The 12,466-nt window shown below is 35.5% G+C and overlaps 1 protein-coding gene across 4 annotated transcripts in view; it reads right to left on the bottom strand.

The window, feature by feature from the left end:
- The window catches only part of LOC106058934 (uncharacterized), a 32,076-nt gene extending 21,935 nt beyond the window's left edge, over positions 1–10,141 (bottom strand). For 2 of the 4 annotated variants that reach the window (XM_056014481.1, XM_056014480.1), the window contains exons 1-4: positions 9,716–10,141; positions 3,154–3,189; positions 2,904–2,939; positions 1,114–1,140 (exon numbers count right to left, since the gene is read on the bottom strand). In XM_056014481.1, coding sequence (XP_055870456.1) covers positions 1,114–1,140; positions 2,904–2,939; positions 3,154–3,189; positions 9,716–9,989 — 373 coding nt within the window. In that variant the 5' untranslated portion in view covers positions 9,990–10,141. Of the gene's footprint in view, positions 1–1,113; positions 1,141–2,903; positions 2,940–3,153; positions 3,190–8,050; positions 8,829–9,715 lie in introns of those variants that run through there. The other 2 variants (XM_056014483.1, XM_056014482.1) reach the window with 2 other exon arrangements.
- Between the last annotated feature and the right edge of the window lie 2,325 nt (positions 10,142–12,466).

The following is a 12,466-nucleotide window of genomic DNA, read 5'->3' as shown; positions in this document are numbered from 1 at the left end:
CACACACACACACATATATACATATGTCTTTTGGGATTCTTCAATCTGGCATGCGCGTGACGACAATTTCCATCATGATGGCGACTAGGTTTTGGAGAATAAGAATAATTCCGGAGCAGAGAAGACGATGCAAACCTTTTATGACATATTAATAAGGCTCACGAAAGGTGGCTGTATATAGTTTTAAAAAAAAATTAAATATAGTAATTAACTCTGTTGAACAATATAACAGATATTCTAAGGCTCTTTTTAAAGGCACAGACGTTTTAATACTACATCTGATAAAATACAAATGTCTGTTTGTGTTTGGAACCAATATTCTCACCATTCGCCTAGTATTGTCTAGAGTTCCGTATTTATCGTCTACTGAAACTTTCAGTGATGTACCTTTTGCCGGTGTTATTGGTTTTCACAAGTCCTTCTATTAGCTTGCAAACGTTTCATTAGTTCAAGAATCAACAAGTTGAAAACACATGAAACTAGTTGGGCTGATATTTCGTAAACGACTCCAACGATTTGACAGCTTATGCATATCTTTGGGGAAAATATCTATCTGAATCTCAAACACTGAAATTATTGTCTGGACCGTTATAATTGTTCAAAATATAATCATTCTAAAATTAAATTTGGTTTGCGTCTTTCATTTTCAACACGGCTTCAGCAGGAGTTAACGCACTTGACTCAAAAGTTTTTCATTTCTTTTCAATAAGGGGACGCGGTGGTTGAGTGGTTAAGCGCTTGGCTTCCGAACTGAGGGTTCGAATCTTGGTCAAGACTTGGAGTTTGATTTTTTGGGATTTAATGGCGCCTCTGAGTCCACCCAACTTTAATGGACATATTTGGAGGCTCGTTTATCTAGTTACTTGACTTAGTCTTGGAAGACATTAGGCAGAACTGCGGTTCGCCACTGTGAAAAGGTCAAGGACCAAGAAGGCCGTCAAGTCGTGAAGTGTGTGCGCTCACGTGCACATTAGTTGGGTAAAAGTAAAGGCGGTTGGTCATTGTGATGGCCACATGACACACATTACAGAATATGAAAAGAATGAAAAGTTATAGAACAGCTTCATAGAGTAGAAATTGATATATAATTATATGCGATTCTGTTGTACTCACCAACTACAATGCTTTGATTGAAATAACCTGTTAATAGTGAATGATGAAAACAAATATTACCCATATTTTTTCAAAAGATTTTATTTTAAACGTATAATTATAACCCTTTTTTTTCTTTTCATGTACGTATTTCTCTTTCAGTAAATGATTAATATTGTTATTTATACAATTCCTTTGTTCAGCTAGAAAATTCATAGGCAAATCCTGGGTGTAACCTGGACACGGATTTCTGAAAAGGCTCTAAGAATTTTTCTATAAATTTGACAGTTGATCTTTATCCTTGGTTTCCCCTTTCAGACCTTGTGGTCTATAGGGCAGATGAAGTAAATTTCCTCTGATTAACTTTCTATTTGGCCACATTGAGAAAGCTTTTAGTTTGACCTTTTTGTTTTATTTTGAAGGGGGAAATGGGGGCGGATAATATGTGTTTCCCTTTTGTTTCAATCTATTATTCATTAGTTATTATTCGTTTTTTACGAAACAGTTATCAGCTTCACAAGGACAGAATAGTCTATTTAAAATAAACATATTTTGTTAGCCTATATTTTACTTGCTTTTTTTTTATTAAACATTAAAAATATTTTTTAAAAATACAATCCGTCCTTTTCACAACTTAAATAGTCTTTTTTTCTCTTAATAACTAATGAATGTTAGATTTAAAAAAAAAAAGGGCGATATCGATCCCCATACTGGCCATTTTTTTTTTATTCAATGTGGTCAGATCCTGTCCGATTCCGACCCGATTAATTAAATGTCACTATCCGATCCAATCCTATTCTATCCGATTCGATTTGGTATTTGAACATGAAGTTGGAATGGATTTAATATTATATTTCTTTTATATCTACAATGATTAATGCTATTTAAAGTTTTAGTTTCAGCCTTCAACATTGTCTAATTAGTTGTACGTTTTGGTTTTATTCTTCTAATTTCAAATATTTGTATCCGATGTGCGCTCAAAAAAAGAGGGTTATATGTTTGTAAGAATATATCTTGCACAAATGTTCTCAATTTATGTATTACATGTTCATTACCCAGCGAGACTAGGTCAGTGGGAGTGGAAGTAACCTCTTGGAGGAAAAAAAAGATGCTCCTTTATTTCATTGTGGTGGCAGGATGGTAAAGGCCATGCACTCCAAACGAGTGGTCTCAAACTCAAATCCAAGTGAAGACGGTGATTTTTTTTTACTTTGATTTTTTTTTTCGTCTGAAGCCAACCAATTCTAATCGATACATGACTTACTGCGGGGAAGTAAATGTGTTTGGTCGCTAACCCTGGACCACCAAAAAAAACAACAACAAAAAACAGATGAGCTTTACATTATCTGCCCCAAAGATTGCCATTAGTTTTACATTATCTGCCCCAAAGATTGCCATGAGTTTTACATTATCTGCCCCAAAGATTGCCATTAGTTTTACATTATCTGCCCCAAAGATTGCCATTAGTTTTACATTATCTGCCCCAAAGATTGCCATGAGTTTTACATTATCTGCCCCAAAGATTGCCATTAGTTTTACATTATCTGCCCCAAAGATTGCCATTAGTTTTACATTATCTGCCCCAAAGATTGCCATTAGTTTTACATTATCTGCCCCAAAGATTGCCATTAGTTTTACATTATCTGCCCCAAAGATTGCCAGGTCTGAAAGAGGGTAGCTTTGTAGCTCTTTTATTCCTCCTACAGAACATTGAATACAAACAAAAAGCATTTGTGATAACAATAATCTCTTTAATTTTAGAAGACAACAAATACAATAATAATAAAAAGATGTAAAAGAAAGTCACTCACCAGAAGTTCCCGGCTTTGTTATATGAGTACGTGAACCTGAAAAAAATGACCAATGAAAAGGCTAGTATTGTCCACATTGAAATCAAACGTATGCTGTTTGTGCCATCTTGTTTATATATTATTATTTTTAAATTTAAGATATGTTTTAAATAGGTGCACTAAAGGTTTGAATACATAAGCGATCTATGACTATCTAATAGTTTAATGCACTCCCAAGACAAATATAAATAAAGGATTAAAATAAAGTTACCGCTGAGCAGGTCAGGCAGTATCAGAATGATTGTCCCTGAAAATGTATTAATAAAAACGTCATCATTACTCTGTCCATAATTATTGACTTTTCATAATTATTTTTTTCTCTTTCTCTCTTTTTCCCTGTCTCTCTCTCTCTCTCTCTCTCTCTCTCTCTCTCTCTAATATTCATATCTCAAATTCAAATATTCAATTCAATAGAGTTTTATCATTTGAGCTATAATTTAATGTGCGAAGTCAAAATTAAAACATTGTAAGAATGTATTGGTTAAATTATAGACAAAATCTAATAAAAAAAATATTTAAAACCAAGAATTAAGAATTCTTTTGAGGTCAAATCTTTGGAATTGTCTTTTGTGTAACATTTTTCATTTTTTTTTTCTTAAAGTGTCATTTAAGTTTTAGTGTCGCAATAACAAAACTATGTTTGGAGTATATTGCATAAACTATACAAAAAGATAAAAGCAAAAAAAAAGTATTAAACCGCAAAATAAATTATATAAACAGCAAAATAAATTATATAAACAGCAAAACAAATTATATAAACAGCTAAATAAATTATATAAACCGCTAGATAAATTATACAAACAGTTAAAAACATTGTATATACATAGTGTCCCCAATCCGGCAAACGTATTCAAGCCAGCGCAGGCGCGTTGTGTGAGGACTGTTAAGATGCTGGGATTGAGGACATTCGCTTTCCGAAAATCATACTCTACGGGCAACTCGCGTCTGGCTCAAGAAAAACTGGTCGCCCCCACTCTGTTACATGGATTTAATAAAACAGGACTTCATATCTGTGAACATTGGTACTGACCATTGGGAAGACATAGCTCTAGACCGCACCAGATGGAGAGAGACAGAGACAAAAATAGCTATGGACAGCGAAAAAACATGGGCCTCAACTCTGGAAGAAAAGGTGCAATGTGAAAAATGGCAGGCTTCTGTACCATCAAAGCGAAAGCCACCTCAACCTGCAATAATTGTGGACGGGAGTGTCTCTCCAAAATAGGTCTCCACAGCCATATGAAAAAGTGTTCTAGGACTGAAGGAAGCCAAAAATATACATGATGTCTCAAAAAGTTTGCAACAATATTAGCACGCAATTATTCATTTTGAAAGCATTGTATTGGACTGATTTAAGAGATATCTAATACAGGAGTGATACTTGTTTAACCAGCTGTCAATTTCAATTTAATAGAGTACGGCCACATTGGTATTTGAGGTTTCGAACTCATCTGAATGAAAATGTGCCTCGTTAGTGGATTGGTAGAGTGGTCTTTCAGGGTCACCGACATTACTGTGTATGACTTTCTCCTGTTGGGGAAAAGGGGGGGGGGTATGTTAAAGACAATATTTTTCGATCCACGTATGCCAGTATATATGAGTGATATGAAAGATCGATTAACAGGCTGCATTCAACACATTAGATGGGGGACATGAAGACGCGCGTTTGGGAAGAATTTTGATATTGGCCTAATGTTGTCCGTGCCGCTTGTGGTGGTCACATTGAGCACTTGTAAAGTATGAAATAAAAACTTCAAGTTATATAGGCCTATAACACTTCTGTCTCTGTTTTGTTTTTAAATATATCGCATTGGTGTTACATTCTTTTAAAATCAATCTGTATATTTACATGACACAAAACAATAGATAGCTGTACAGTTTGTTGTTTCTTGTGTCTACAGTATATCGGAAGTGTTAGGATCAGGTTTCTTTTATATTTCTACTATCATTTTGTATATGTGGAATCGCTTTGTATTTTCTATTTTAAGATTAGATGAGTTTTATTGGGTTTTTTTTTCAGTTCAAGAGTATTGATATCAGTTTAGGAGTATTGATATCGGTTTAGGAGTATTGATATAGGTTTAGGAGTATTGATATCACTTTATTAGTATTGATATAGGTTTAGGAGTATTGATATCAGTTTAGGAGTATTGAAATCAGTTTAGGAGTATTGATATCCGTTTAGGAGTATTGATATCAGTTTCGGAGTATTGATATCAGTTTCGGAGTATTGATATCAGTTTAGGGGTATTGATATCAGTTTAGGAGTATTGATATCCGTTTAGGAGTATTGATATCAGTTTCGGAGTATTGATATCAGTTTCGGAGTATTGATATCAGTTTCGGAGTATTGATATCAGTTTCGGAGTATTGATATCAGTTTAGGGGTATTGATATCAGTTTAGGAGTATTGATATCAGTTTAGGAGTATTGATATCAGTTTAGGAGTATTGATATCAGTTTAGGAGTATTGATATCAGTTTAGGAGTATTGATATCAGTTGAAAATTATCAATGCTAGTGTTTTAGTGTTTCTGTCCATGTCATTATATAGATCTTGTTGTCTTTGGCGCCATTGGTCCAGTTATTGAGTTATGACAATCACCGTCACCAAACTTAACATTGGAGTGAGAGATTAAGAAGCTTATGAACCCGCGAAACAGTGGTCTGCCCTGCACTGGGCTATAAACAGCTTGCTCGGACCTGGGCAGCCTCCACCATAGGGAGGGACGTTTAGGGCGCCTAATGTGCTCAGAGAATCTGCTCACTGCTCATAGGTAGTATTAGCCCAGTGTTGAAGTTATTTTTTTACTTCAATTATCAGTTCTCATTGTTTGTTTGTTCTAAAATGTTAGTGTAGGTGTGTGGTGAAGTCCAGGGACAAATTATTACATTTATAACAGAGAAAAGGTGCATACCTTTCTTATTATTAGTTATATGTAATTTATGTCTGAATTCTATATCTAGATATCTATTTTTTTTTCCCAGTGTTATAAGAGCATGAAATCGGTTGCCTAAATCAGACAGAAAAACCTATGATCGACTTGGCAGAGTTTAAGTCAGGGGTTCTCAACCTGTGGGTCGCGACCCCCTTGGGGTTCGATTGACGATTTGCCAGGGGTCGCCAAAGACCATTGAAAAAAAATGGATTGTTATTGTCAATTCTTCTATTGCTGTGTGTGTGTGCGGGGGGGGGGGGGGGGTCGCGGCTAAGTGGGGAATTGTAAAAAAGGGGTCGCCGAGTATAAAAGGTTGAGAACCGCTGGTTTAAGTTATTGAATAACATGCGTGACTAGATTGACTCAGGGAGACGTAATTATCTTCTCTTTTGAAGTTACGTCTGTCATTTATAAGACAGTCTGTCATTTAAATGTAAATCTTTATAGTAACATCCAAATTGTTATCTATTTCATTAACATCGTGTAAATACTGTCGTTGTATTAAATGTGTTATTTATCTTAAATCATCAGGAGCAGCATAGTCATATGCATTTTGTGCGAATGTGTGCGTGGTGCGACTGTGTGCTACACTTAGGGACTATTTTTCTATTATACTATTTAAGCACACTAATTAAATAATCCCACACAACATAAGCACATTTAAAAGGACTACAATATCATACATCAACATGTAAAACTAATAATGTTACATCTAGACATATTTAAAAACAAATACAAATAATAAACATTGAAATATATAATGTTTCTTCATTATTACGATCTGAAAACATTTAGCTACGTGGAATCATCGATATTAAATTATTGGTCCTGATGATCCACTCACTGATACTAATTCTCCCGAGTCTCAATTGCCCTGATCGAAAAAATACGAAATCTGTTTGGGTATTTAGAACAACTAAGCCATTTTCACGACCCAAACCACAGCTATTTTGACTAGTAAACTAGAAAAGATAATGAAGAAAATCCGACATCACAATATTTTAGACCATTCAAAGTTCTGATGCAACGGCTACGTTTTTCTTTTCTGAAAGCGAAAAATCTAATTTTTTAAATCACTTATGCAAGCTGTTTTTTTCATAAAAATACACCACTTTTACAACTATTAACTATTAAACACTCAAATACTTGAGACTCCTTATTTTTAACACATTTATGCAAACTTGTAGATTTTTGTCAAAAATTTTTGTTTTTATATTTGTATTGTTAAGTTATGTAAGTTCTGTTATACTAAATACTATATTTACACACGAACAAATGTTTACTATTTTTTTAAAGAGAAAAAATCAATTTAGTATGCATTATGAGTTAGACATAATTTAAAATGAATAGTAATCTTCTAATCTGCATTTTCCTCACTTACTTACAGATAGTTGTATATCTAGAAATCAAAACACATCAAATAGGCCAGGGGAGGCGCGGTGGCTGAGTGGTAATGTGCTTGGCTTCTGAACCGGGGAACCCGGGTTCGAATCCTGGTGAAGACTGGCATTTTAAACTTCGGAATCCTTGGGAGCCTCTGAGTTCACCCAGCTCTAATGGGTACCTGACATTATTTGGGGAAAAGTAAAGGCGGTTGGTCGTTGTGCTGGCCAAATGACACCCTCGTTAACCGAAGGCCACAAAAACAGATGAACTTTACATCATCTGCCCTATAGACCACAAGGTCGGAAAGGGTAACTAGTTAGGCCAGGTTCACATCTAACTTTACATTCACATTTACCTATCCTTTGATCTGCGGGACCTTTGAGGCACTACACAAGATCTGTCAACCTTCTTTCTCCATTCTTATCTGTCATTTGTCTTTGCTATAATTTCATTCGGATGTTCTTTCTGAACAGCCTGCCTGGGTGGACCACTTCGGGGGCCGATTTTGAGTTTGTGTTTCCTCACAAACTGTCTTTGTAACCTTGTTTGTTTTATTTTTATATTTGTACTTAGATCTTGATCTACGCTAACCCGGCTTGCCAATGATTAGGTAATTTGACCTAATTTCGCTGCAAGAATAGCTACGAGATTTTGACATTTAAGTGTTTTTCTAAGTTAATATTTCTGAAAACAAAGTATCAAAATCATTTCTATAATTGATCCCAAACCCTTTCAATTAGTCTTTAAATGCAAATATAATTTTAAATTAAAAAAAAATACTTACCCTGAATAATCATGCGCTTATTGATGGATAAATAAAAAAAAACAGTTTTAATTAATGTCCTTAGTATTTTCTTACTTAAGTTGATTTTCTCCATTACATTTATTTATCATTCTTTTTTCTATCCGCACTCCCGGTCTTTCCCTTTCTCTTTCTCTTTCCCTTTCTCTTTAGTGCATTTATTGTTTTCATTATTGTCTGTAATGCTTTCTTTGTGAACCAGTTGGTGATTTGATTACGTTAATCGGAAGTAGCCAGTGTATTATATTTTCGTTTATATGCAAGGCGTTGAGTTTCCCTATGAACTGAACACATTAAGTAAAATATCAGTTGTCACATTACAAGTTAAACATAACATACAAACGATGGAAGAATTTGATAATGTTTGTCTTCTATTTCGAAAATTAAGGATGTATTTCACATGACTACGCAAAACCAGTTATTATCTACACATTTTTCCGCATCTCGTGCGGAAAAAGCCGTTTTCCGTCGGTGGTCTATTTTTCTTTCCGTCGTCTGCGCCTGTCTTCTATAAGAGCTTTCCTTTGGGTCTCAATTATGTGTCCCACAGCTTTTGAGAGAGCTCTCCAACTATCTATTTCAGAGGCCATCTGCTGCCAGCTACTTTCCTCTATGCCAGTGAGGGCGAAAGGGCGCCCAGGTTGATATTTATAGCGCTTACCGGGCGGGGGGGCACCTTTGTTACGTTACGCCGTCCTCTAATAAGCTCCCAAAAGAAGATCGCCTTTGACATGTTGTCGTCTCCCATTCGAGTTACGTGTCCAACCCAGCGCAGCTCTAACAGGTTGTTTTTTTTTTACTGTTGCTCTAACAGGTTTTTTTTTACTGTTGCTCTAACAGGTTTTTTTTACTGTTGCTCTAACAGGTTGTTTTTTTTTACTGTTGCTCTAACAGGTTGTTTTTTACTGTTGCTCTAACAGGTTTTTTTTTTCAAACCTAGAGCCCGAAGAGCCTCGGCTCAGCTCTTAGACAATCTAACTTGCCTTCCATAGAGTACCCAGGTCTCAGAGCCACACAAAATAATTTAATGCAGAATGCGAATAAGTCAAGTCTCTGTCGATACCTTGATGTCGATGGAAAAGCACTACACCATCTATTTAGAAACTAAGCTCTCTAACTATTATTAGAAGACGTCACTGTCAGTGTTGCTATTTCCTGAAAGGGGGTACCTTGCAAATAACGAAGTCTATGTATGTATTGTTGTAACCCCGCTCCCGCGCTACACTAATGGTGCGCATCTGAGCACTACTGAACACGACTAGTGAAAGACATATAGAGACAGGAAGAAGGACTGTTGTGAGCCGGCTAGAAGTCATGGGAGTCTGAACAGTCTGGTGCTGAGTGCTGTCCTGTGTGATACTAGGAAACTGTGTGTGAGACCTGGAGCGACACTGGGAAGTGTGTCGGTGGTCTGTTCTGTGTTCTGGTATGAAGTAGGACTCTTAGAACTTAAGACATATTACTCCCTGTGACTTTATAGCAGACGTCCAAGTCTAACGAGTAACTATTACTATTTGTTGATGCTTATACTAGTTATAATAATAAATAAATACATCGTTTACTGTTGCCGACCTGTCTTTCGTTGAGTGCCTGCCTTAGAGAGTTACAACAGTATGTTAACAAGACGATATGTAGTGTTTTTATTACCCGCTTGTTCAAGTCTATCCAGAACATGTTTATATTTAGCTTCTAATGATTTCAAGAAAGATTTCACGGCATTTGTAGAACTACTTCTCAGGATTGTATCAACAAGATCTTTATTCATTTCAACCTTTGACCTTTTTCGTACAATACGTTGTCCATCACTAAATGAAATAGCTTCGTTTTGAAGTAAAAATCCCACAAGATCCTGAGCGTCGATTTCGTTTGTAATAAATTCATAGTTTCTCTTTAAAATATCTTTATCTAAAAGTTGAGACATTGTTCGCACTTTAAAGTTGTCAATTATATATACTTGTCTAAATTACATAATACACAGATCTGTAGCACCAGAGCATATATGTTTAGCACAACATTATAATAACATAAATATTAAAACTGTCGTGTCAGGTAAAATGTGTAAAGCATGTCCAAATTCGTTTTTTTTTATTAAATAATATCGGAAATTACCGAAGACGAAATTATAAGAAGTATAGATCATTTTTTTTTCAAAAGAGTGTCGTTTTTAAATTCTTGAAATACCGAATCCCATTCTTTAATTAAATGAGATCTGAAACCGAAAACCATCGTTTCGAAAGCCAAGCCACGTACCACTATGCGCGAGCACGCTATTCTGCCTCAACGTGGCGCTCGTGTGGAAACGATCATTAGAGGAAGTGGTTAGGCTAAAGGAATAGCAAAGCAAACCTCCCGTGGGGGTGTCCAAGGGTACTCGAGAGTGGACCCATTGCGCGGAGCGGAGCTGAAAGAGAGCTCCCACAGTCCTGACGATAATCCATGCGCCGTTCCTCAAGGGACCGTTTACACTAATGGCGAGTTCTGCACGGTTAGCTTGGTACAACATAGGAAAATGGCGGAGGTGCCCGGTGTATTGGCCTTCGGCTATGCTTTCTAGCCCATGCGACCAGAGTGTTAGATATATCGAAAATAGCAATGCTTTAAATAGGCATTGACTCGTATCTCTTCCAGACAGAACGGTGGTTCAAACAGGTTGTTGTTTTTTTTACTGTTGCTCTAACAGGTTTTTTTTTTTCTTTACTGTTGCTCTAACAGGTTTTTTTTTTACTGTTGCTCTAACAGGTTTTTTTTTTACTGTTGCTCTAACAGGTTTTTTTTTTTACTGTTGCTCTAACAGGTTTTTTTTTTTTTACTGTTGCTCTAACAGGTTGTTTTTTTTACTGTTGCTCTAACAGGTTTTTTTTTTTTACTGTTGCTCTAACAGGTTGTTTTTTTTACTGTTGCTCTAACAGGTTTTTTGTTTCAAACCTAGAGCTCGAAGAGCCTCGGCTCAGCTCTTAGACAATCTAACTTACCACTATGTCACAACGCTCCCAGATGAATAATCACTGGTGTTTATGTTGCGGTTTTTTTTTTCAACAGTATTAGCATAAAATCTACCTGTTTCGGGAAGATTTTTTTTTCCTTTTTACAAAGCTCTGTCTTCTGTCTGTATTGTAAAAAAAAAGTGTGTACACGTTATTTCTCCCAAATCGATTCTCGGATTGAGTTGATAGTTCGCACAATTATTCATTAACATAGACAAGATATGAATCAATAAAGAAAAGCAACTAATTAGAAATTAATTACTAGTAATTAATTATTTTGTTTAATAGCGACAAGGGAAACTAATACTTTTGTATTCACTGATATGGCTACATTTATTGGGTTAAGTCCCTTTAAATAATTAACCGTATTTCTCCCTGATTCATTCTCGATCAACTTATGCGTGAAACAATTATTTATTGTACCTAACAAAATGCAAATCAATAAACAAAAATACTCAATTAGTCAATTAATTATTGGTAATTAATTATTTTGTTTGATATCGAATAAGGGAAATAACGGGTACATTGTTGGTAGATATAGTTTTAAGAAAATCCCTCCCCCCCCCCCCCCATTCTCAACGCTTAGGCTTAGAATTCAGCAGTAAGTGGGGGCGAATGCATACCACTCTCCAACACACAAACTAATTTAATTTTAAAGGGAGTGAAAAGCAACATAATACTAAAAAGATTTTTCAAAAGAAATTGTGATTTTTACACCGAAACTTAGATTGCGGGAGCAATATATAGGTCAATGCATTAAATATCAATTTTCTAGCATATATTTCTTAGATTAGAAACTATTTTTGTTTATGACAGATTATTGGTCGTGGGATTTTAACACCTTAATTCTAAATTTAGTGTGGGGCAATGACGTCACATCGCATTAGATACACGGCCTTCTTCAGACGCAAAGCGACTACAGATATCTCATGAAACTAAAATGAATGCCTGGGCATTAGCTGTGGTCAGAACTATGTCGCTCACACACCAGTTACCCCCCCCCCATCTCCACGCAGCTGATTTATCCAAATGAACCGTAAATACCGGTAAATACCGATACAGTTTAGAGTCAGTGGCGTCGCAGCACATCGCATTATATTTCCTCATCAAAAACCTACATTTTTTGTCCTCTCTACATTTTTTGTCCTCCCTACATTTTTTGTCCTCCCTACATTTTTTGTCCTCCCTATAGCATCTATCAGTTGAAAGCTGGTTCAATTGCTTCTCAATTGGATAAAATGGTGTATGTTGTTTATTTGTATAACTAACTAAGTAGGTCAAGAATTTTTTTTTCGTGTTGCCAATTTATCTAATTTTGTAAGAAGAATACATCTTTACTTTCTCTTTTTTATTATATGAGACATAGTATGAATTTAGAATGTATAGATGATTATTATTTTAAAAAATATAAATG

This window comes from Biomphalaria glabrata, chromosome 16, assembly GCF_947242115.1.
Source record: "Biomphalaria glabrata chromosome 16, xgBioGlab47.1, whole genome shotgun sequence".
Classification (NCBI taxonomy): domain Eukaryota; kingdom Metazoa; phylum Mollusca; class Gastropoda; family Planorbidae; genus Biomphalaria; species Biomphalaria glabrata.
Note: the sequence above shows the minus strand (reverse complement) of the source record. Positions and strands in the feature narration are given on the sequence as shown.